The 23,419-nt window shown below is 40.1% G+C and overlaps 1 protein-coding gene and 1 long non-coding RNA gene across 2 annotated transcripts in view; one reads left to right on the top strand and one right to left on the bottom strand.

Annotated features, from left to right (window-relative positions):
• Positions 1 to 23,419, bottom strand: part of GLI3 (GLI family zinc finger 3) — a 201,775-nt gene that overhangs the window by 52,988 nt on the left and 125,368 nt on the right. Inside the window, exons 5-7 of the mRNA XM_036406944.1 lie at positions 13,816 to 14,021; positions 8,793 to 8,939; positions 920 to 1,121 (exon numbers count right to left, since the gene is read on the bottom strand). Of these exons, the coding sequence (XP_036262837.1) occupies positions 920 to 1,121; positions 8,793 to 8,939; positions 13,816 to 14,021 (555 nt within the window). The remainder of the gene's footprint in view (positions 1 to 919; positions 1,122 to 8,792; positions 8,940 to 13,815; positions 14,022 to 23,419) is intronic.
• On the top strand, positions 1,056 to 5,131 carry LOC118701955 (uncharacterized). Its single transcript, XR_004982610.1, has 2 exons — positions 1,056 to 1,124; positions 4,982 to 5,131. It is a non-coding gene; the product is annotated as an uncharacterized LOC118701955 (long non-coding RNA).

The following is a 23,419-nucleotide window of genomic DNA, read 5'->3' as shown; positions in this document are numbered from 1 at the left end:
ATTCTTTGAGAGTTATAAACGCAAGCCCAACATTTTCTGACACTTTGGAGAGGTGGGGGATATTTTTTAGAGTACCAAAGGAGCTTTTTTCAGTTAACATATAGCCATGTCACAATTACAAAAATGTTCTGCAGTTGCATCTCCATTTTTCCTTGTGCAGTTCCTAGTTTTCTTCCACTCCCTTTTTTATTTTTACTTTATTCCTTTAGTTCCCTCTCCTTTGTGCCCTATTTGCTTCCCTTTTCTGCACAACTTCTGTCCATCTCTTCATTTGCTACTCTGCTATTCTGCATCTGGAACAACCATTCCTGACTGTTTTCTTGCACACACAAGTGAAGCAGCTAAGTGAAAATCACAGCATTTCTGATGACAGTACTTCCTTGGTACAGAAAAAAAATTTGGCCAGAGAATATCAAATCTTTCAAGACATGAAAACATGAAAAAAAAAAATGAACACCCAAAAGTTACAGCCAAACATTTGGATTGAACAGTACCATATTTCTCTTTCTTACTTTCTGATGATTGTAATGTAGGAACATTTCACCATTTCACTGTCCATGATATCTATGGGCAGAAGAACCCAAGTGACTTAAGTCACAAACCTATCCTAGAGTTTCTTCTCTGAAAATGGATTACTGGACACACAAACACACACTGTTCCTGCTGGTCAGACAAACCATTACCTGCACTGGAAAATAAGAGGCCAAAAAGTTCCTTGTGGTTACCTTTCTGAGTAAGAAAAAAATATTTTATAATTTAAATTAAGCTCCGATTAACATACATTATAGAAACTGCAAAATGCACATATTCACAAAAAAACCCCCACAAGTAACTTAAAGATGTGAGTATATGTTCACATTTGTATGTGTGTGACACATAAATGAGAATATACAATTCAGGTAGCAAATGCAATTCTTACCTTATTGCACTTGCAGATAAGTGGCCATAAGAACCACTGGCTGACGAACTGCTACGTGAATTATTGAGAATTGTGACCAAGGAATTTGGAGAGGTCCGTATCATGGTCTGAAGGTCAAAGCTGTGGTCAGACAGGGGGGATATGGACAATGTGCGCTTCCGGCTCGGTCTGGCCGACAGCCTCGGACTCGGGAACCTGGCACCTGGTATGGAAACACAAATAATTATCCACAAGGACTTCATTGGATTTATTTGTTATCAGTGATGGGTAGAGGGAGACACCAGCACACTGTGACAAGCCCGCTCTCTTCATTCGTGATCTACTGGCCACGATTGAGGAAAATTAGGAAGAAAAATCTTTCTTCCTATGGCTTACCTCAGGGGAGCTCTGTTTATTAATGTGCAAGCAAAATGATAAATGGCTAAACAAAAGGAAAAGACTTTTATGAGTTATCCCTCTCATTTCTGGTGATTTATGAATCTGATGGCTTCTTAGACATTCACATCATTAATTCAACCATGAGCAATGAGACAGTGGTTCAAATCTGGGATACCAGCAAGCCCAAACCCACAACACTTTAATACATACAGCCAAACCTACACATGTCAAATAGAGTACAGAAATGAAGAGGCAGCTTTCTCTTTGTTGACTGTAATTCTGCCAGGTGGATATTGGATGCAAAACTAAAAATCAGGACTAAAACAAACACTAAAAGGGCCAGCTCTATCAGCAGAATTCAGATTGACATTCAGAGCATTAAAATGAGAAACAGTAGGCTTTATTTGAATTTGTCCAAGATCCCATGATATTCTTTTGTCGGGGTGTATAGGGACCTACAACTGCTAAATTTCTTTAAAACTGGAGACTAGACTTTTCAAAGCAGCAAAGTGAAGGCAAACATACAGATACCACTTAAATAAATACACATTACATTTCTAAATTTTATGTCCTATTCTGAAAATCTCTGCCTGATCTATTTTACCATATCATCCCAACTCTCTGCAGCCCTAACAGAAGATATATCACCTTAAATTTATTCCCTTTATTTAATTATTTTCTATCTTGTTTGAAAGTAAGGAGAGAATTAGCTTCCCCACTGCACACTGAACAATTTCCTTTAACAGTACTGCTGCTTCTAGCGTTTTAATCCCTTTAACCTGTAGTAAAGGACTGAATCCTAATGATCATGACAGCCAGGGTCATGCAGGTCTTGGGTTTGATGCCTACTTTACAGCTACTTCTCCTAGAGTCCCTGACATTCTCTGTAACTTACTAATAACTCACAGCTGGCCACAAGCATCCAGTATAGGTCTGACATTCTTAACATCTTTGTGTCCAGGATCTTTTTTCTGCAGGGTATTTAAGTTTACATGTCTAAAAATAACCAGGAGAAGAGCCCAAATGACTCTAATTAGACTCATCTCAAGATCAGAGCTAGACAGAATCTATTAGTAATCTTTCTCACACACCTGAGTGAGTTTCCCTTTTTTTTGTGCATGCTAGCCAAGATTTTAATACAGTATTGGGGCTGCCATGTTATTATTGTTGTGGCTGTGTGATCAGATCTCCATTTATAATCCTCATCCGCTTTGGCATCTGGGTAGTACAGAGTTTTGTTCCTTCCTGCTCTGTCTCCAGAAAAAGCCTTAGCCCATACAGCTCCAGTCTCTCAATGAATATTCAAGCTCTTGATTCATCATTTAAAATTTAAGTATAGCCATTTACTTATTTGTAAAACCTATCATATGCTATTTTTTTGAAATCTGTTTTATCTCCTTTTTAGGAGCTTTCTATTGTACTGTCTCTGATATTTTATTAGTACTGTGCATCATATCTTTCAAAGGCAGAGATCTTTTACTTGTGCTAAAGTAAGAAACAACAATGATCAGCAGCTATAAGAAACTACAATATATCTAACAAGGAAATACAACATACAATCATGGTAAAACAAAAATAGTAGTAATTTGCACTTGCATCTTTAATCCACAATTTTTCTCTGCTGACTGTTCAGCTGGAATGAATTAAAACAATGCCTCTGAAGTTAGTGCTTGTAATGTAATTTACCCCAGATGAGGATACAATTCAAGTGCTTTATCATGGTTTTACAAGGGCATAGCTAAGTACAGACATTATACTCCCTGCAGTGCCCTGCACATTCTCAAAAACTGCTGTGACTTCCCTCCTCCTCACCCTTTCTAGACTGAACCAGTCTCCTTTCCCCCTTGTCTGAGTCATGCTATGGCTCTTGCATATCCACCCACTGCTTGCTACACCTTCGCCTTGCCTGCCAGCTCCTGCCAGGGCAACCCTGTGTCCACTCTGGATGCACCAGATCTGTGGCCAGGGATGGAGAAGGACACTCCTTACAGCTGCCAGGGGCAGCACCAGGGCTCGAGCCACACATACAATAGTCTCAGGCTTCCTCTGTTCCTCCAGGCAGCACCTCTTTCAGGCCCCATCTAGCTCTGGGAATTCAGCAGCCCCCTCCATCTACCTGGGACAGGAACTATCTCCTAAGGGAGATTTTGCAGGATCCTGCAAAAAGGGAACATTTCTCCTTCAGCCAGGCAAGAGTTCTACCGGGTCTGACCACAGGAGACAGGGATTCAATTCAAGGGGGGGCCACGACTTCTAAAACTGAAAATACAATTGAATGGAATTACTGGTTTGCCCTATCTTTGTGGTTTAATTAGGTCTCACGTGCCTAAAGAGTCTTAAGCATGAGCTGGCCACTCATTACAGGACATTTGCTTAACAATTCATTTAGCATAACATGAATTTGTTAGTATGCTACTATAAAAAGGAATAGGTCACAATTTGTGAGTGTCTCTGAATACTAAACAAAATTTTCCAGCCTAGCCCAGCTTTTATTTTAAAAACAAACACTTCAATATTTATTTAGCAATTTGAAATGTTCATCTGTTCACAGTGCTCTCCCATCAAAGTATTACATTCCCTATTCAATAATGCTTTAAAATCAGAAAATGAAGGAGCACTGATTCACTAAAAATCCATTTACCTCTGTGGAAATGCTGATAGAAAAACATCAGCTTTGGCAAAGCGCGCAAATGGAAGCTGACAGTGAAGATTTGCTTAAAAGTGTCACCCTTTTGGAGTAGACATTATAGAAATAAAGAGTCAGTTGTAGACAGCAAAGACTCGAGTGTGCCAACAAAAAATCCAGCAGGTGTCAGAAGAAAAGATCTTATTCTGAGGTGGAGATCAATTCTAAAATAACAGATATCTATCTTCATCATAAATTTCAAAAATGGAATATGCCATCCAGCAAATTTGCCCATGAATTTGATTTCTGAGCTGAAGTTTTTAGCATTGCTTAATCATTTATAAGGCAATCTTCAGACATGTATCATTTATTCCATCCCTTTAAATCAAACTTCGTCAAACCTTTTTTATTCCCTTCCTTTAAATCAAACTTCTTTGAACATGTCTCAGGCACTAGTTTTTATTGAAGGCTGTGAACATGGGACGTTTAGGGGGAGTGGGTTTAAAGTAAAACCTTTTTTCTTTCTTTCTTTTCCTTCTGCCTTCTGTTTACAGACGTGTAAAAACTTCGTTTTCACTTTAATAAAGTTCATAATAAATTCTGTCTTAGTTTTCAAAATGATAAATCTGTCATCAGGATGAGAGAAGAAGGAATGACTTCGATACTACACCCTCATTCTCCAACTGTGCTTTGACAAACAGAAACCAAATCCAGTCCAAAGCTTCTCACTCTGGCTTAACTCTCCGGGCTGGTGTTTTGGTCTGGCTGAGATGATGTTCATTTCTTCCCACTGCAGCCCTCACAGTGCTGTACTTTGCACTGGTAGCTGGAAAGAAGTTTTGGCTGCTGCTGAGCAGTGCTGGCACATCACTGTCTGCCAACACTCTCCCCGTTAGCAGGCTGGAAGTGGGCAAGATCCTGGGAGGGGACACAAGCAGGCCTGCTGACCCAAACTGGCCAAAGGGATATTCCACACCATATGATGTCAGCTCAGACATAAAGGCTAAGAAAAGGAGGGGGTGAGGGAGCATTCATTAATTACAATGTTTGCCTTCCAGAGCAACCCCTCCGTGTGCTGGAGCCCTGCTTCCCAGGAAGTGGATGGATATGGCTTGCTGGTGGGAAGTAGAGAATAAAAATTTTTGTTTTCTCTTTGCTTCTGCACATGCAATCTTTTGCTTTTGCCTGAGTAAACTGCCTTATCTCAACCTACATGTCATTTTCCATCTATTTTTCTCTCCCACATCCAGCTGAGAAGAGGGACTGATGGAGCAGTTTGGGGGGCATCTGTCATCCAACCAAGGTCAATGCACCACAGCTCTTTAGGTCAGCTGGGTCAGAGTCTCTAATGCCAAAAGGAGTAGGTAATTATCAAATACCTTTAAAAAAGAGAAACCTCCTATTCTGAGTGAGGATAGACAAAAGTAAATCTGAGTGAGGATATTATTAATTTGGAATCTTGAAACCTCAGGGAACATGCTTGTGTTCCACTGAACTTCATTTAGGGGAGTAGAACATACTCCCCAAGTGAAAAATGCACCTATCGACCCAAATTAAAATTGTTATAGTGCTTAAAGACAGTTTTGGAATTCAACATCTTTACAGCCACAATTTCAGCTGTTGCTGCTGTGGTGATGTCAATAACTTCCACATCTACTATGCCCCTTTTTAGATGCTACACTTAAAGGTAACAGATAAATCTGACTTTCCTAGAACAGGTAAGAAGATGGTAAGGCTTGCTCAGGGTCTCTGGCCACCAAAACTGAAGGAAAGTTTTAGCAGCAGAGAAAATTTTGGTCCAGTTTTCATGCCACTCAGGACAGGAGGAAGAAGAATTACAATTAAGCAAGCATAATCTTGGTTTTATTCTTCTTCAATGTATTAGACGGTTCATGGACAGTGAAGTTCAGAGCTTCAAGTCTACTGCTCCTTGGGTAAGATTTAACCTCTGATTAACAATTCTCCCAGTCTTATAATCCCCATTTGAAATCAGTGTTTCAGCATCACAGAGCAAAACAGAAGACCCCAAACTACATATACTGTATGTAACACACTTTGGAAGTCAGCATATGCTGGTGTTGGAATTGTTATCTGCACTATAGGAGGGGGTAGAGATTCCAAATTTCTGTGCTAGATGCTGTATAAGCCCACAATTAGGAGACAGACTTGCTTCACAAAAGAAGAACAATGTCTTGCTTGTATCTATTTGGTTGCTGTGTGGAATAAATGAGCAGCAGCCTTTCAGTCAGTTGAGTCAACTTGCTCAGGATTTGATAGCAGATAATGAGGGAAACTACTCATGTGTCTTCTGCTTCCTTTGACAAGACTGGGCAAAGGCAAAAGACTACTTTTAAGATCACCACACAAATCTTTAAGAAGAAAGATCCAAACAAATGGCACTGCTTCCCATTGATCGCTGTACTTTGTTATTAAACACATACACGGGCATTCTTATTGGGGATTTTTATGAAGTCTTAATATCAGCTTCCTGCTAATTGTTTTGTTCTTGTTTCTAATCTAAAAATCTGACAAAGAAGAAAGGGGTTTTCTTTAGCATGATGAATGATAGGACATTCAGATTCCTACTTAATGACAATTAATTTACTGTATACCCATGCAAGTTAAGATAGTTTTAATTAGTTTTTACAAAGTAAAAGGGTAACTTCATACTCTATTTAGATAAAAGCAGCTATTGCCTGACTAAACACATTCTCATCAAATACAGAAGGTGAGCTGAGTGACCTTACTAGGATTCACTCTTATTTTAATTCTCTATTTACTGTTTAAAAATAACCCATTTGCATAATAGTGCAGGTTTTGTCTCTAACTCTGAAAAAATGCCTAATTGAAAAGTTGCTGGTATAATTACTCTCAAATGTGTGATCTTAATTTTTCAAAACAAACACAAAACAAATTAAAGTGTGCATTTCAAATGTATCTTAGTCAAAGCTGGTGAACACAAATATCCTTATTAAAGATGGTGTTTAGGCACCTTTTATGAATGGGATGAAATTATGGGCAAAGGTCAAAACATTTCCTGTTAAGTAAGAAGTGGAAACATTCTTGGGATGCAAAATATGGAATTCTATGTAGATCACAACATACACAATCTCTACTAACACATGAAGATCCTTCTGCAAATGCCATTATTTGTATGAGTACTGCAAAATCTTCTGGTTTTCTCAAGTTTTCTGGTGTATATATGGGTATCTACCTTTCTAAAGGCTGAATAAACCCATTAGATCAAATCTGCATCCAAGAATGTGGTCTGGTACTGCTACTTACATGCATTCAGACACACTCTCTCACAGTAGGAACCAAACCCCTTGAAAATTTAAAATATCCCTGCTTATTGCAAGTGAAGTTTGAGTAGATGACCTTTAAAGTTCCCTTACAACCCAAACTATTCTAGGATTCTATGATCCTTTTCAAGGAAGATGTGCCCATTCATGCAAGCTGGGGATTTGTCCTTGCAGCTGGAACACAGCAGCAAATTTACATCACCTGAACCACGTGTAACAGCATTTCCATTCTGCAAGGTATTATCAATAGGCATTCTGCGCTTTAGCAGTGTGCCTCATCTTTCCCTATCTCTCAGAATCCAAATCAGGAAGTATCATATTCTTGAGTTTTCAAGTACCAAGTCTGCACAGTAATTTCTGGTTTAAGTCCAGACTACTTTTGTGAGTTTATTATGTTTCTGCAGTGTGCTCACGGTATGTTACTGTAAATTCTTTATGCATGTTACTGGTGCAGTGAGACTGATAATAAAAAATTAATTTTAAAAATCCTTCATTAGCAAGGAAACAGAATGAAAAAAATCCTGCACAGTTTCACAACTATCTGTCTTGCCTGACTCTTATAAAAATTATTGGTCAGTCAAGTACTTCACACTCCAAAGCATGTATTCTGCAGGGCTAGATATTCCTATGCCTTCCAGAGGTAAACCTGCCAACACCCATGCTCCTTGAAATCACCAACTATGGTGTGCAGCCAACAGCAGGAAGAAGAAATCGCATGTTAACAAAAAGTTTAAAATTCTACAGGAAAATAAGGTTGCCTAACACTATTGTATTGGTCTGTACTACCAAGCAAAAGTCAACATCACCACCTTTTCTTGCCATCATTTTTTATTGCACTCATCAGAAGGAACAGAGTACATCCTGAAAAGCATGTAAGCATCTATGACTTGAGGGGAATGCTCTGCATAATCCCTTCTGGTTGATAAAAGAAGCAATAGCAAGCACTTTGCAATGGGGTCCTCTCTTTTCCTCCTTCAACAGAGAAACAGAGACAGATTAGAGGACTGAAAGATACTGAGTGGATAAAGAAGGCTCTTAATATTATGGAAATGCTATGGAAAACTAAGTTGGGATCCTTAAGAATTCAGCAAACTGCTTCACTTTACAAGTGGTCGCTGGTCTATTGGTCTGTGATACACAACTTTTAAGTGCAGCTAGCACTCTCTGAAAGGTGCAGGGCATGCTCTCCTAACAGAAAAACAGATGTAAACCTTCTGTTAACAGAGAGCTCATCAGGGAAATACTCAGCCCAACTATGAAAGTGAGTTACTGATTGCAAATAGAAAAGGACATTTTCAAAAGCACTCAAGCCCTGCTAGAAATAAAATTTATAACCTGTTTTCAGGAGCAGTCCTGCTCCTCTCCCTACTTTCTTTCAAAGTTTACTTTTAGGCTTGACATAACCCTTGTGCCTTCGGCAATCAATTCTCTGGCCCTCCAGCCTCATGAGCAGGCTTATGTTGACTCCCACTTCTCTATCAGCACAGATGCCTTTTGGGTCAGGCTACAAACAGCCCACGTGGCTCCCTTTGTAGGACTATCTATATTTCTAGAAAATACCACTCACTATCCATGGCATGAAGATATTCCATATGCAGAGCCCCGGCTCCCGCAGTGGCAGCTGAAGGAATGATGTCTGCGTACGGGCTGCGCTGGCCTGCCAACAGAGCCATCTGATGATAATATTCAGCTGGACTGACGCCAGCGTGTGGAGCTAAAAAAAACAACATAAAAGTACCATTAATGACGTAAGATAAACAAGAAGGAAAGTTTTATCACATTGCCAGTTTCTCTGGCCATTAAAAACGCTTGTTTATTTTTTAATGTAATGCAACGTCTGCACTATGACACCACTGGTCAATATATTTCAAGCAATGGTACTATAAAGACACCATTCAAAAAACCAGCAAGACCTAAAGTATTAATGAGCTTGGTGATCTCATATTTTTGTATTTATTATTAAGTGACTCAAATAGTGACAGGCTGACAGCAATGGAAACTAGTATGATTTATTTAGTGACATAAAAAAGCAGGAGAGCCTTCCTAGCATTTTATTCACATTTACCTCATCACTGGTTCAAAGGAATCCATCTCTAAGGTAACAGGGCTGCTGAACTTCCATAAGCATTCAGGTATCTGCATTCTCTACTTAGGGGACTAGAAGATTCTCCCTCACCATGTCCCTCTGTGTCTATGTTTAGGAGCAAACAGGGATAAAGCATGATTCCAGGACAAATAATAGCTGTCGATTAACAACACACGGTCAGTTTTTTAGGAGGACAGACTGAAGTCAATAAATGTGACCATCCCAGCCTTCAAAGTTCATGTATAAATATACTTGACACACAAGTCTATTTGCAGAGTCAAAACCACAGACTGAATAGACTCTACATCCCATCAGTGAGGTTATCATGATGCAGTCCTCTGATAATGACTTGTATTAGCTCTTCTCTCATTTAAAAATAACATGAGAGCTTCCTGTTCCCCTCCCATTTTCAAGCAGGTTGTCAACTAATGGGAAACCCTGGACAAATACAAAAAGTTGACAGCACTCTAAGATCATCTCCTCTCAGCAGGCTTCAGATGCTACTGAAGGTAGAGGGTCATTTCATGAGTTGTAAGATGTACTCATAAAATAAGCTGGGCTCCCTCTCCTTGACCCTGACCCTGACCTGCCATGAAACTTGAGGTTAACCAGAGCCCTTCTCTCTGGTCTCTCCCTGTCCCACTTGCAAAACAGTTTACACTCTGGTCACCACAAGATGGTATGCAAGCTTGCCTAAAACACTTAGGGCTCCTTAGGTTAATGGGCAGCACCCCAAGCTGGTACACCAGATTATTTTTATACTCTTTCATATCATTCAATGAGATTTTCTTTAATCTCAGCAGCTGAATCTTGAACAAAAACAAAATGTTGGGCTGAAATTCTCTGAATATTGTCACCTACACAAAGCTAAAGATAATTTATATTTTCATTAGAAAAATCAGATCCTAAATGCAAACCTTATAAACAAAGAATCAAGATTTACAATTTTAATGTTCTTTTAAACATAAACAAGGCATTGGAATTTGGAGAAAAGTTAATTCAGCAACAGATTGCTGAAGTGTATAGTCTGCCTTTATTACTATCAAATAAAATGAAAGAATGTGCTTTTGATGTTAAAATGTTAAATATAACATATAAGAAAGGGTGATGAAAAATAGATGTATGTCAAACATACATCTAGGCATGGCATAAAAATGAGCTGAGATAGAATAAAAGTTGTTGGTATTTTTTCCGAATTACAAAAGTTGTTGGTATTTTTTCCGAATTACAACTTGATTTCACAATTAATTGCAATCTTTCCACTTTCTGTGAAATGGTAAAGAAATTATTCAGACCAAATTTTAAGAGATGTGTAACTCACACTGAATGACTGATTTTAAAGTTTTACAGTAGTAGGCAACCATGGTATATTTCCAGACAGACTGAAAATACTTCCTGAGCTTTCTGACATAAGTGTCTGGGTTAACTAACAGTAACATTGGCTGCAAACTTTAAAATTAACTGCTGCAAAAAACGTAGTGAACACATAATTACTAAATGTTCCATATGCCAAGAAATGTTCTGATGCTCTTAAAAGATTATTCTTTACTACCTCCCTCAGACATAAAAAATTAGCCTAGTAAATGATGTATTGCATCAAGGGCAAATGAAGGGTAAATGGGAAGACCCATAGCCCTGAACTTTTTCCTGTTTATTCCACGGTAGCTTCAGCTTTGTTCCCGTCTTTCTATAAGTGGAGGCATTTGCTCCTGCACAGGAGGCACAGCTGAGCTCCATTTGAGCACTTTCCTCTACACACACCAACTCCATCCTTACCCTTGCTCCAAATCCTCTGAGAAGTCCTCAGCTACCCCTGACCCACGAAATCTGCTGGCTAAGGAGAAGTGACAAGAGTTATGTTCCAGATTGTTCTGGCTCCTGGCCATCCTCAGATGTATGAGTTGACAGACTGAGCCCAATAGTACATTGATCTAATTATCTAACTGCCCTAAAGCAATTAGGCAGCAACAGAAATCTCACTATGGCTTTCAGAAGAGCAATAACCAAGGTTTCATAGTTCAAATGCTATATCTCTTAAGCCACAGTGTCCTTTATGTTATTACCACATTATGTGCATGTACCCCTTTAAACCACAGGAGTGTTTCATTTGCATTCTAGAAGTGCTCAAGCCATGATTTAGATTCTCTGATCCCAGGAACCCACATCTGAAAAAAGGCATTTTATTGTATACCTGATTGATCATACAACAGACTATGGATTCCAGGGAACAAACCTGCAGCTTTTCAACAGCATGCTGTTTGATTGAGATATCTTCAATGCCTCAATCAAGTTGCTGTATTCTCATTGGATGCTGCCAACACCAGGGCTGTAGCAACCGATCAAAGATGAGCTGTGAGCCTACAGGAAGTTTAGTAACACGTATTTGTTTAAAACCTGAAGAGAGATGCTTAAGCTAGCCAATTTAGCATGTACTTATGACAGATTAAGGCTGTGTATACAGTCAGCAAGCAAAACTCAGGGGATGAGCATTAAGAGAGAGTGTACTCAGCTGTACTGTCCACACCTGAGTGTCTCATGCCCTCTGAAAGCCTGGGAATCCAAGCTACATAGGCAGGTGGGAGAAATCTGTCTTTCTGAGGTGGCAGGTGGAGTTGAGGTAGGGTATTTCACGGACCTGAACTGACACCAAACACCTGCACTGTAGACAGATGAACCTTAGCGCCATCATAATTATGACAGAGCTCCAGACTTAACTGCTAACATACCAAGTGTTCATTTGCTGGGGAACTGAATAGTTCCTTGGGGCTTCACTACCTACAACTCACTGGACTACAATGGCAGAACAACACAGAAAGATCACACATTTCTATACTGTACACATCTACATTTAGGTGCCAGAATCTGCAACCAAATTCTAACCTGTGACATCTCTGGATGTTTCTGGAGCATCAGTTGGGTGCTGGGTCAGAGAACACTATGTGCCTACATCTTTGCAAGTGAATCCAGTGTGGTACACCTGAGACCAAGACTGTATACAGCTTTATGTCATGGGTGGTCATAGGTCATTCACACCTTCCTTTATGTGCCACTGGAACATACCTTAAGCATAAATGAAATTCTGCAGGAATGGAACCTGAAGAGTATTGAAGATAGCAAGGTATTCTGCACATTAGCTCCTATGAAAAAGCCCAGATGTACACTACAAGAGTTTTCCCAATATATGCCATTACTTTATAGCTCTATCATTTTTGTCCTGTATCTAAAGCTCCAAAGCTCCTAAAGTTAAAACTTGTCTTTCTGACAATTCAAATTCTTTTCTTAAATGTGTTTTTTTCAAAAAAATACTTCTGCTAAAACAAAAAGGGTAGAATCAGGAAGAATTCATGCAACATCCAAAGTGCTGCTAAGAAAGCCCTACGTGCATGCCATATACCTTGACTGACAATAGGTCATTAAAATTTATTCTCATAAGAATATGTGCCCATAACTAATGGATTAACTGTAAAGGTATATATTCTTATAAACGAGGATTAATTAGTTATCCATTTGGATAGGGTGCACTGCTCATTTTTCAAATTCAGCTAAAGGCAGTTTAACTCTGGTAAGTTTCTGAATTCACTGGGAAGATCTTTCCCATAGTTAAAGTACCAGTTTAATTACCTTTCTCTACATAGTTGATTCTGAGTATGTTATATTTTAGTTCTCTTCAGTAAATGCTACAATTTTGAAATGTCAAACTGCTTATGCTTACCCACTATTGAAAAACCTACTATTAACAAGACAGCTTTTTTTTGCAACTCTGTTGATGGCTCACTTTGGCAAAATTCCCACTCAAATGAATAGGACATGTGCTAGAATAATGACAAGAGTGATCACAGGAGTTCACTTCAGCCCAAGTAGCCTGAAAAGTAAAAGCCATGGTTATACCAAGACCTAAAGCACTGAATTTCAAGAATACTGTCCACCATTTAGATTAAAAGGGACAATCTTGATCATCAGCCACTTCTACATAAGCATCATTTCATTTGTCCATATTGTTGGCTAGGATAAACTGAAGTAATTCTACAAAACTTTAACAGAACTATTGACTAAATGGAACTAGTCAGTGCATGCTTTATATGATTGAAAAATACTATTTCAATTAACAAACCTTTTATGCCTGAAGAACTCCATGGTTATACACTGGCGTGCACTCATAAAGAATCTGACTCAGTTCAGAACAGGTACAATGGATTTTTGGGAGATCAGAATTACACCCCATGTCAGCCCCACAAACAAAAGATATCACAAGACATACACCACACTTCCAGCATAAATTTTGAATGAGGCAGCTTTTTTTTTTTCTTCTCCCTGAAGTTTCAACATTTGTGAGATGTACAAATGAGCCATCATCAGCTGATGAAGTATTGAAACATTTATGACATAATGAATATGTCTGACAAACCTGGTGAAGCTGCTTTGAACAGGGGGGAAAAATGTTGACAAGATTAATATAACTTAAGTTGCTACAATGACAGAAAACAGGAAGCCTGTCTTAACCCACCGTCTGTTGGGCTGAGTCCGCGGGCTGCCGAGATCATGGAGAGGGATGGGCTGCTGTGCAGGGACCTGATGTAGTCCATGTAGGGGTTAATGTATGGGTGAGGGGTGCTGAAGGGAGACTCTGATGTTGCAGCAGGATTTCGGTGCGGGGAAATTCTAAGGAATGGAAGCTCTGAGTATGTTGGGCTACTAGATAAGGCAGAAGGCCTGGAAGAAACAAAAGGAAGAAAAACAAAACCAGCCAGGTTATCTATACAATAAAGAAAAATTGGTAAAGGTAAAACACTTGTTTCTTGATGAATAGCAACTGGGTTGCACATGTACTGAAGTCAACTGCCTGCAAAGAAAAAGGTTGGGAAATTAATTCTTCTCTGTCCCCATTATTAGCAACATTTCTCTGACCAATTTTACCATGACTTTATATTTGGCTTAAAGTTTACACACCTCAATACCTTTCCCCAAGCAGTTAAGGAGAAAATAATTTCAATTAGTGCAAAATATGCACACTGTATCACACAGTAATTCTTACTGCAATATGAAATACATACAGAGATTCAGAATCATTTACATCTTCAAAACCATGTGCCTATTGAAAAAGGAGCTTTGAGAGCCACACCTGCAACCATGCCCTTCATTTGCCAGCTTACTCTTTCTTAAAGTGCGAGATGGCAGGTTTATACAGAAATCACTTCAAGATTCCCAAACTTTGCAAGCAATTAAGACAGATGGGTTCTTTGGAGCATTTTAATTTTGTTGTTGCTGTCCCTTCCCATGAAAAATGCACAGAACTTGGCGGCAGAGTAAGAAAGACTGCTGCATATGTGTGTTTTTAGTATGGCTCCAGTGACCAATGTTTTTTATCAAGACCCCATTAATTAACTGCATCATTTTTGTGAAGGGAAAGCTTAGTGCCCTCTCATGCCCTCTCAAGCCTTGGTGCGATGAACCAAGGCTTAAAGCTGACAAAAGACAAATAACCCGCCATAACCTCCCCATCACCCCCATCCTGTCGATTGGACAGTGTCTGGGCTCTGCTTGGAGACTTTTCTCTCACAGCATCCCATCTCCAAAGGCACTGGAAAAAGTTCAAATTTCATCACAAGGGGCTGGAGTGCCTGCCCTTGCCAACCTGCTCTTTGGCAAAAGACAATGATTACGCCTGTCATGCATTTGCTGTAGTCCAACTGGCCGACCCAAACTAAACGCCTTTTTGTCCCTGTTTTTCCAATTAATTTAGCATATATACAGCACAGACACAGGCAGCAGCTGTGAGAGCAGTGAGGGCAGCCTGTTCCTTTGATGCTGTTGGCTTACAAAGAGTAATCAAACAAGAAATGTATTTTTTCCCTTTAACATACACATATCATGATCAATGGAAGTAGTTGTCATCACCTAAAAGGCCAACAGACCATAATCTTACACAGGAGCCAATTCTGCTCTGCCATCAGCTCAGAAATGCAAGCATATGAGTGGGACAGTGATCAAAGTCATGAATTCCTAACATGACGCCAGCTCCCTGCCACTAAATCCATGAGGGCTTGTAAAACCTGAGGAATGAAGATTTCTCCTGATGTGTTTTTCTCCCTCTTTTCCCTTTCCTATGTGACCTTTTTTGTGTTTCTTGCCCTCCAACAGCTTTCTGCAAGGTAAGCCTGTTTAGCCTTCCTGTATGAAAATATCTCCTAGCTCCAAAGTTTGTTAGGGAGCTGCATTTTGTGCTAGCAGCAGGTACCAACAGTGCAGTCTGGCACCCGAGCAAATGACCCACATAAAGCTAAGCCACTCACTATCATGCTTTTAGCATATTTGAAATGCACTGAGAACCTGAAACCAGAAGCTACTTTCCACCACAGCGCAAACCAGACATCTCCTTTCCTCAGAGAACTTTTTGTCTGCATGGTTCTAAAGTAAAACTTTGTTTTACAGTGGAAGTGCATCTTTCACCTTGGTACTATGAAACCACACCAGATGTGAAATATTTGTTGTCTCCTGATCCCCTATGAGGCCAAGATTGGTTGGCAAGAGCTTTAAAAATCATGGTGATGTAGGAAGCAAAAGTACTACCGCTGGGTATCACATTACAGAGTGAATTTCCTATCCTGGCAGTGAGAAAAATAGAGTAGTACAGCAAATTTAATACAAGAGTAACAAAGAAACTAAGTCTGGATGTCATTTTACGAGAGATTCTTTTTAAATGTGATCCCAACTCATATTTAGAAACACGAAGAGCATGCAGACAGGCTGGGACCGTGGCCTTATCTGGTGCATATTGAACAGAAAACTCTTTAAATGCTTATGAAAGAAGGCTGAAAGTCTGTATCGGCCTCAGTGATCCACTCTCCAGCTGGCCAACAGCCAGATGCTGCCGCAGGAGCAAAATTAAGAGCCAGGCTGTCAGCTTCTCCCTCCAGATCCTGCAAGAGCCATTCAAGGACACCAGGACTCAGCTGCTCTTCTCCTCCTCAGCCCTGCCTCTTTCTCTCTCTCTTCTTCTGAGCTCCTCAGTTTTCCTAGGATGCTAGGAAAAGGACACTGACCTGGGTAACATCAATCAACAGCAGGCATATAAACAGTATTATCTCAGGCAGAAATAAGGAGTCATCAGATTCCACAAATAATTCCCAGCTCTGGACTCTGATGTTACCTAATTTCTCTCAAGCATCTAATTTTAACATGCTGCTAACTTCTGGGGTCACTTTCAGTCTGGACTTCTCTCCTTCCTCTGTATTCCCAGACTCCCCTTTCCCTACAGACCTATTTTCCCTCATGCCTTCTTCATCTGCTCTCAGGCCTACAATTTGAGTCATCCTGATTTATTCTAATAAACATCACATACCTTTTCTTTCCCTCTGTGATTAAATTTAACTGTGACCATCTTTCACAAGTATTAACTCCATCCTTCAAACGAAAATGCAGCTTTTAGAAAGGGTGCTGTCAAACACCCTTACTGTTGCTTTGCAACCTCATTGTTGGAATAACCTCCGTCCTGTAAGCAGCAAAAAGTACAGCCCAGGGGTGGCTCTGCAGATTCTCATTCAGTGACAAATCAAATCTCCAGATGTGGGTGGCAGTCCATCCCCATAATATTTATTTCACGTGTATAGAATAATAGAATGGTTTGGATTGGAAGGTACCTTTACAGGTCATCTAGTCCATGCTGTCATGAGCAGGGAAAGAAGCTGGAGACCCTTCTGCAAACTCAGGACCCTTCAGCCCAGTATCCTGCAACCTAGCCATGCATCCTGTTGAATGGTGTTCTGTCTTGGGTCTGAGGCTACTTCATGGGATGCAATGAGGCTTCAGCATGAGAAGAGGCAAGGAGATTTTCCGTGATGCTGCTTGACAATTTATGCCTCACCTGTAAACCATGGGAAGGCAGAACTTGCCCTGCAGCTTCTCCAGTGCAGGGGTTCTTCTGTTATACAACATATTCAGACCACTTAAGGGAGGGAGCAAAGCAGATGTATGCTCTTTCCTGAATCAGGACTTCTGTGTCTACTTCTAGAGACCCTGCAAACTCAATTCAAATTTCATACAAAGCTGATCACACTTTCAAGACATAGCTGAAGGTCCCCAGGTTTGCAGGTAAAAAAGATCCCGTGGCTGTGTTTCACCACTCATTTTTATCCTGGCACATTAGGATGATTTTATTATTTTCTCAGTAACCTTGGTTATATCTACAACCCTGATGTAAATGAGAAGGAACAGAGAACAGGGCTAGCTGTGAAGGCATCTCCTCCTTCCTGTCTAGAAAGCCTTCCTGTTCACTGCTAAGGTGCTGAAATATCATGAGTGCCACACAGCTTCCATATCTAACACAGGACTTCCCACTCCCCACCCACACCCAGCCTGACAGTTTCTTCCTGTCCCAACTCCGATGCTCTGGGGAATCTCAACTGCTCAGCTTGTGAATGGCACACACGTGCTGAGGCAGGGAGATCAGTGTAAGGGCAAACAGGTGTATTTTTGCCTATTAGTCATGACACTTGATGAATTGTTGCAGAGGTGTCTGCACACTCTTAAAAACTTACATAGTTACACTGGTTCAGCAGCTGTGAACTGCATTGGTTGTAGGGCAAATCACAGTATGTGTGAAGCTGCTTTTTTAAAAAAATGGGGCTCTTTTCTGACCACTGCTGAACCACAGGTGAGCTATCTGTAGGATTTCAGTTATTACTCATGAAAACAGTGTCGTTTTGTTTTGTTACTTACAGCTTCAATAGATGAACTCTGTACAAGAAGACTGATTAGCAGTAGGTTTAGATTTTAACCACCAGAAAAACTGAATCAAATGCAATTCCCTTTTCAGCCCATACAGCCCTTTTTTAACTGGTGAAGGAAGATCATGGGAATCTGAGAGTTCATGAGGCAAGCATGAGCAAGTTATACATATTTCAAAATGATCTGCATGCACAGATCATTACCTAGTATTATCTTGAAAGGATCACACATTCTTTCCACCAGGAAAAAAATCTGAGATATGGGGACTCTTATTACATACTTCAGTCTGTTTTTTGTACTTAAGCATTTGTCAGTTTTACAAAGAGGAAGACTGGATTGCCCAAATTCAAATCTTATCCCTTTCTTTGGTACTAATGGAACAGCTAACTTGAGGTGAAATGTGGCTATGACTAGAGGTGAAAGTCCCTGGGTAGGTAAGCCAGCACATAGCTTGCTGACTGTGGATCCTTTTAACCACCCTCTCAGTGCTCTACTGATGGGATTAGAGGATCATCCCAAAGTCCATGAAACTATCTTATGTGGATTCATGCATGTAACTGAGTTAGGAATTGAGGAGGGGGGATGGAAAGAAAAGACACCCAGTTCAGGGTGCTGGGGAGCAGCAAAGTCCAGCTGCTCCCTAAGAAAAGGCAAGCCAGGAGCCACGCATGGGCAATGCACTCCATGCCACTAGAGCTGAGTGACCAGAGCCAGATGCTACTAACAATCATGAGCCTGAGACAAGGCAAAGTGACAAACCAGGTCTGGGTTGGGCCAGCCAAGAGCAGAAGGACACGGGGACAAAGACAGGTCAGGAGACAAGCTACACCATGGTTCTGAGGGCTCTATCCAGAACAGCTCCCTGCAGTGCAGATCCTGAGCTCAGCCAGGAAGCAGGACCACAAACTGGCACTACTCACAACGCAGGTCAGGCAGCTCAGCTAAAAAGGAATTCCTGGATGCATGAGGTGCTGGTAGAGGTCTCCAGTGAGGCCACTCAAGATGATTACTGCCAATTAGTGGCCTCAGGGTACTTACTTGCTTTGCAGTGCTTGAAATGCTTTAATACATGCCAAAATATCTATACAGTGAAAATTGTCCCTGTTCTTCTATCTCTTGCAAGTATGAAAACTACAGGAGGCCCCAGGGCATAGTACAACCCCCCACTCCTCACAGGCATTCTTCAATAGCAATGTTTTCTGGAAGCAAATGTAAAGCCACTCAGAACAGCCACAAAGGTCTGTGCCACAGGAAAATCTGGACTACTATTTTTGAGGTTGGTTTGGTGTTAGAGATCTGCCATAAACGGTTTCCAAATAACTTTAAGCTATGCTTGGACATAAACCTCTTCTAAGCACAACCTATCTTAATAAAAAAAAAAAAAGAAGGTGATTTAAGCTCTTTCTGATTTTAAAGGAAACTATAACTCCAGGTCTGGAAATCTTAATGCCAAGTTTTGTCCTGATAAAATTTTAAATGGCTCTTTTATGAATCTGTTGAAAAATACATTTATATTGAAAACAGCAAGTGATCCTTAACTATAACATTGTAAATATGACACTGAGCTGAGGTTACAGATGGAACAATAATCTATCTCACAGAACAAAGCTTGTCAACGAAGTGGGATGAAATATTGTAACATAACCTAATTTATTATTGCCTTTTCATCCATCTTGTTATATTATGAACGTGTCAAAGTTCAAACCTCGATATTTAATCATTTAACAGTATGTTATTCAATGCTGGAGCAAGCATTGATGGCATAACTCTCATACCAATGATATCCACACTGTTTCTCTGATACCTGTTCAATTCAGTCCTGCCTGGAGAACTGAAAAATATAAAACTCATTAAACTGCCTATGATACTTTTCTTTTATCTTTTTCTTTTCTTTTTTTTTTTTTTTTCCTGCAATAATCATCTGATGTCTGCCCACAAAAAATTAACACTTATTTCTAGTAGAACCTGGAAGATGAACAAACAAGGACTTTCTTGGTATGTGGTGACTCCTATTCTAAAGCATGTGGCTCAATTCCTCAGGCAATATCTCCCATGTTAAATTCCTATTGTTTATTTAATACCATAGTTTCTTGTACAGACTGACCCTTCAGCACCAGCAGCCAACAAATGGCTAATAAAAGGTTTTTGTGTTAATAAAGTTGAGCTCTGAGATTTCAATGTAAGGAGATTGAGGCCAGCACTGAGCATTTTTCAAATGCAACCCACAGTTCTTTTTTCACTTCTCATTGAATTGGTAAACAATCAAACCTATAGATACATACTATGGGAAATCAATAATATAACTTTTAATACCTAATTTTTTTTTCAGAAATTCCAGCTTCAAACAGGCACTCCATTCCCCTAGAATCACTCACTGCCTCAAAGCTGCTATATCACATTCTTGGACTCAGGAAAACTAAGCAAGTAATTATGAACATTTTAAGAATTATTTGAATAATTCTTGAAATGTCAGAGCACACTTCATATAAAACAGCTCGAGTGCTGCAAAAGATTAAGCACTGTTAGCTATATTTTCTTAATGGTGGAAATGTAGAAAAAAGGAGAACATGAGTATGTTTTTTAAGTCCTAAAACAAAAAAACCTTTTGATTTCCTGTATCATTTTCCATGTTTCAACACCTAGTGAATATTTACTCACTTTTCCTCCAAAATTCACACTGGAACTGAAGTCAGCATAGGGAAGTAGGTCACAGAATCTGATTTGGTAGCAAACTTTCATTCAGTAGATACATGTTCAAATAAATCATGAATGGGTCCCTGCCTACGTAGTTCACATAGAAGCTAGATCAGGGTTTAAGGTAGACAGGCTCTGGTTTGGTTTCCATTATTTATCTGCTGTCCACCTTGTACAAGTTTGTTGTCTTCCTGATCCACTCTTTCCCCATCTTTAAAACTGTGGTAAAGCACTTGGAAAATGTTCAGTATCAGTTCAGTGGGAAGGTCACATCAAGAGATCCCATGTTACAAATATTTTCTCACTGAGGCAAGGACAATGCTTTACAAAATGTGTGCAGTTCTGGTATGTAAATTCCTAAAATATACAAATAACCTCACATGTGGTTAGAATAAAAAGTTTCTCCCACATAAAGTTAAAGGGCATCATTGCAGAAAAAAAAAAAAAGAAAAGGAAAAAGGACACAAATGACTGTACAAGAGAGGTTCATGGTTCAGGAAATCTGCACGACAATTAGGCATTGACCGACAGCAAAAGAATATTACTCTGGTTCCCCTTTCCTTCTTTGGGAAGTGTTAACATTATGTAGTTACAGTTAAAAATTGACTACATTAATCAAGCACTAAATCCTCAGTCAGTGACTGCATTCCTATTTTTCAGCTGATGGACTGCCTGAACACGGACCCAGGTTTTTTACATATACTGCTACTTTTAAGACTTCATAAATAACCCAACTATCAGCTTGTGGATTTCCTCAAGAATAGTTTATGCCATGAAAAGGAATGAATATTCATTCTGTTATTTAACAGAATGCTGTTTACATAAGGTCAGCTGTAACATTGGTGACCTTCAGTCCACAGTAACACCTGTAGTGACTACAGCAAGCAACTGCTGCTTCAGATGATACAGTCTTGACTTGGGAGTCTTGACATGCATTGCTTAAATGTGTATGCTGACACAGTTTTGACTGTTTAATTTCCTTCATTATGAAAAATATAAATAAAACTATCTACTGGGCTCCCAGTATTTCTCAAGTCCACTCTTCTTTTGTTCTCTTCCTCACAAGCACCTGCCTCTCCTTTTCCTCTTCCATCCACCCACCACTGTTGCTGCCTCCTGGCACTGCTCTGAAACACTGTCCACTTGGCCTTTGCAGTACAGAGCATCCCAGCTTTCCTCTCCTTTCTCCAAATCCTTCTCAGGATGCTGCAAGAAATCAGTGACTGGGAGAGGACTATGCATTTACCTGGCAATTCTTTGCTTGTACAAAGAAGGCAAACATACAGAAAAGTAACCAACAATAACTACTCCCTGCAAATGCCACTTGCCCATTCTAGGCTTCTACCAGAGGTTATCTGGCAAATTTTGTGGCAGCTGTGTAAGCCTTGAGTACCCAGCTTGGTGCTCCTCCCAGGCAGAATATTTCTGCCTCTGGTCACTTCATTGCCCAGATTCAGGAAGCCAGAGCAAAGCTGTGAGACTGTAAATGGGGCAAAGGCACACTACCCTGCTGAGGGAGAAGGGATAATCCCCAGGGTGAAGAAACAGCTGGGGCTGGTAAACCCTGAGGCCATCAGAGCTGACTCACCAGAGTTCATTTGCCAAAGACTTCGAGCTCTTCCTGGCAGAGCTCCTTATATTTGCACAACACTCAGCAGAGGCTCCCATCCTGCACAGAGCTGTTGGACACTGCAGTAATGTAAACAGTAAATAAAAGTAATGCTAACATGTGATTTCCATCTCTTGCTTCTGCAAGAGCCTTATCCAGGCACTGCCTTACTTTGTTCAGCTTGCACTGAACCATAAATAAAGTAAGACCTTATACCTTCACAGGACAGCCCAACCCCAGTGCTGGTAAATTTTTCCTCTCCTGTCTTCAGCTGGTTCCAAGTTTACAGACTTATAAATGTAATGTATTGACTTGTACATTAAAAGATGGAGGATAATGTAGCAATGTTGCATTTGATGCAGAAATCATCATCATGCACATAAAACAGATGCACAAGATAAGAAAGTGTTATTTGAATAAGATTACCATGGACCTCCACACACTATTTCTCCTTCAAACTATGCTATACTACAAAGTGCAGCAGGAAAATCTAAAAGCTCTACAGCCAACTCATTACCTGTTGTTAGTAATAACAGAGTGGGCAGTGAAATTACCAACTGCATTCCTATAGCAAACTTCTCTGCTCTGCAATTCTCTTCTGATGCTCTAGAGGTGGTCCCATTTGCTATTCAAATTTTAGCTTCCTCTAGGCTACAGGCAGAGCCTGACATCCCTTCCAGTCTTTAACCAGAGACACCATCATATCAGTATGTAGACATATATAAATCTGGGCTGCATTAATGTATCCCTTTCTTGCCTCCCTTGCTGCTCCTCTCCTCTCTCAGAAAAAGTGGGTCAAAGGAGTGTCAGAAGCTTTCTCACACTTAATGCTGTTAAGTCAGCTAATTGAATAAACATTTGTTTAACATTTGCTCCTATTTCACTAATGCACTGTGAGAATGAGAAGAATTTTATTCCCCTTCTTCCCCATCCTCCCCCTTCGTCAGGAGTGCCACTAGCTGTTATCGCAGTGACTAATGTGCTGTATGTGGCCATTATAGTCCTCAACTCTGAAATTACAGCCAGGATGAACGATAGGCTCTGCCTGTATGCTGATTGGAGTTGGATGATGATTGATTAG

This window comes from Molothrus ater, chromosome 1 (assembly GCF_012460135.2).
Source record: "Molothrus ater isolate BHLD 08-10-18 breed brown headed cowbird chromosome 1, BPBGC_Mater_1.1, whole genome shotgun sequence".
NCBI lineage: Eukaryota > Metazoa > Chordata > Aves > Passeriformes > Icteridae > Molothrus > Molothrus ater.
This window is presented reverse-complemented; position numbering and strand designations above follow the sequence as displayed.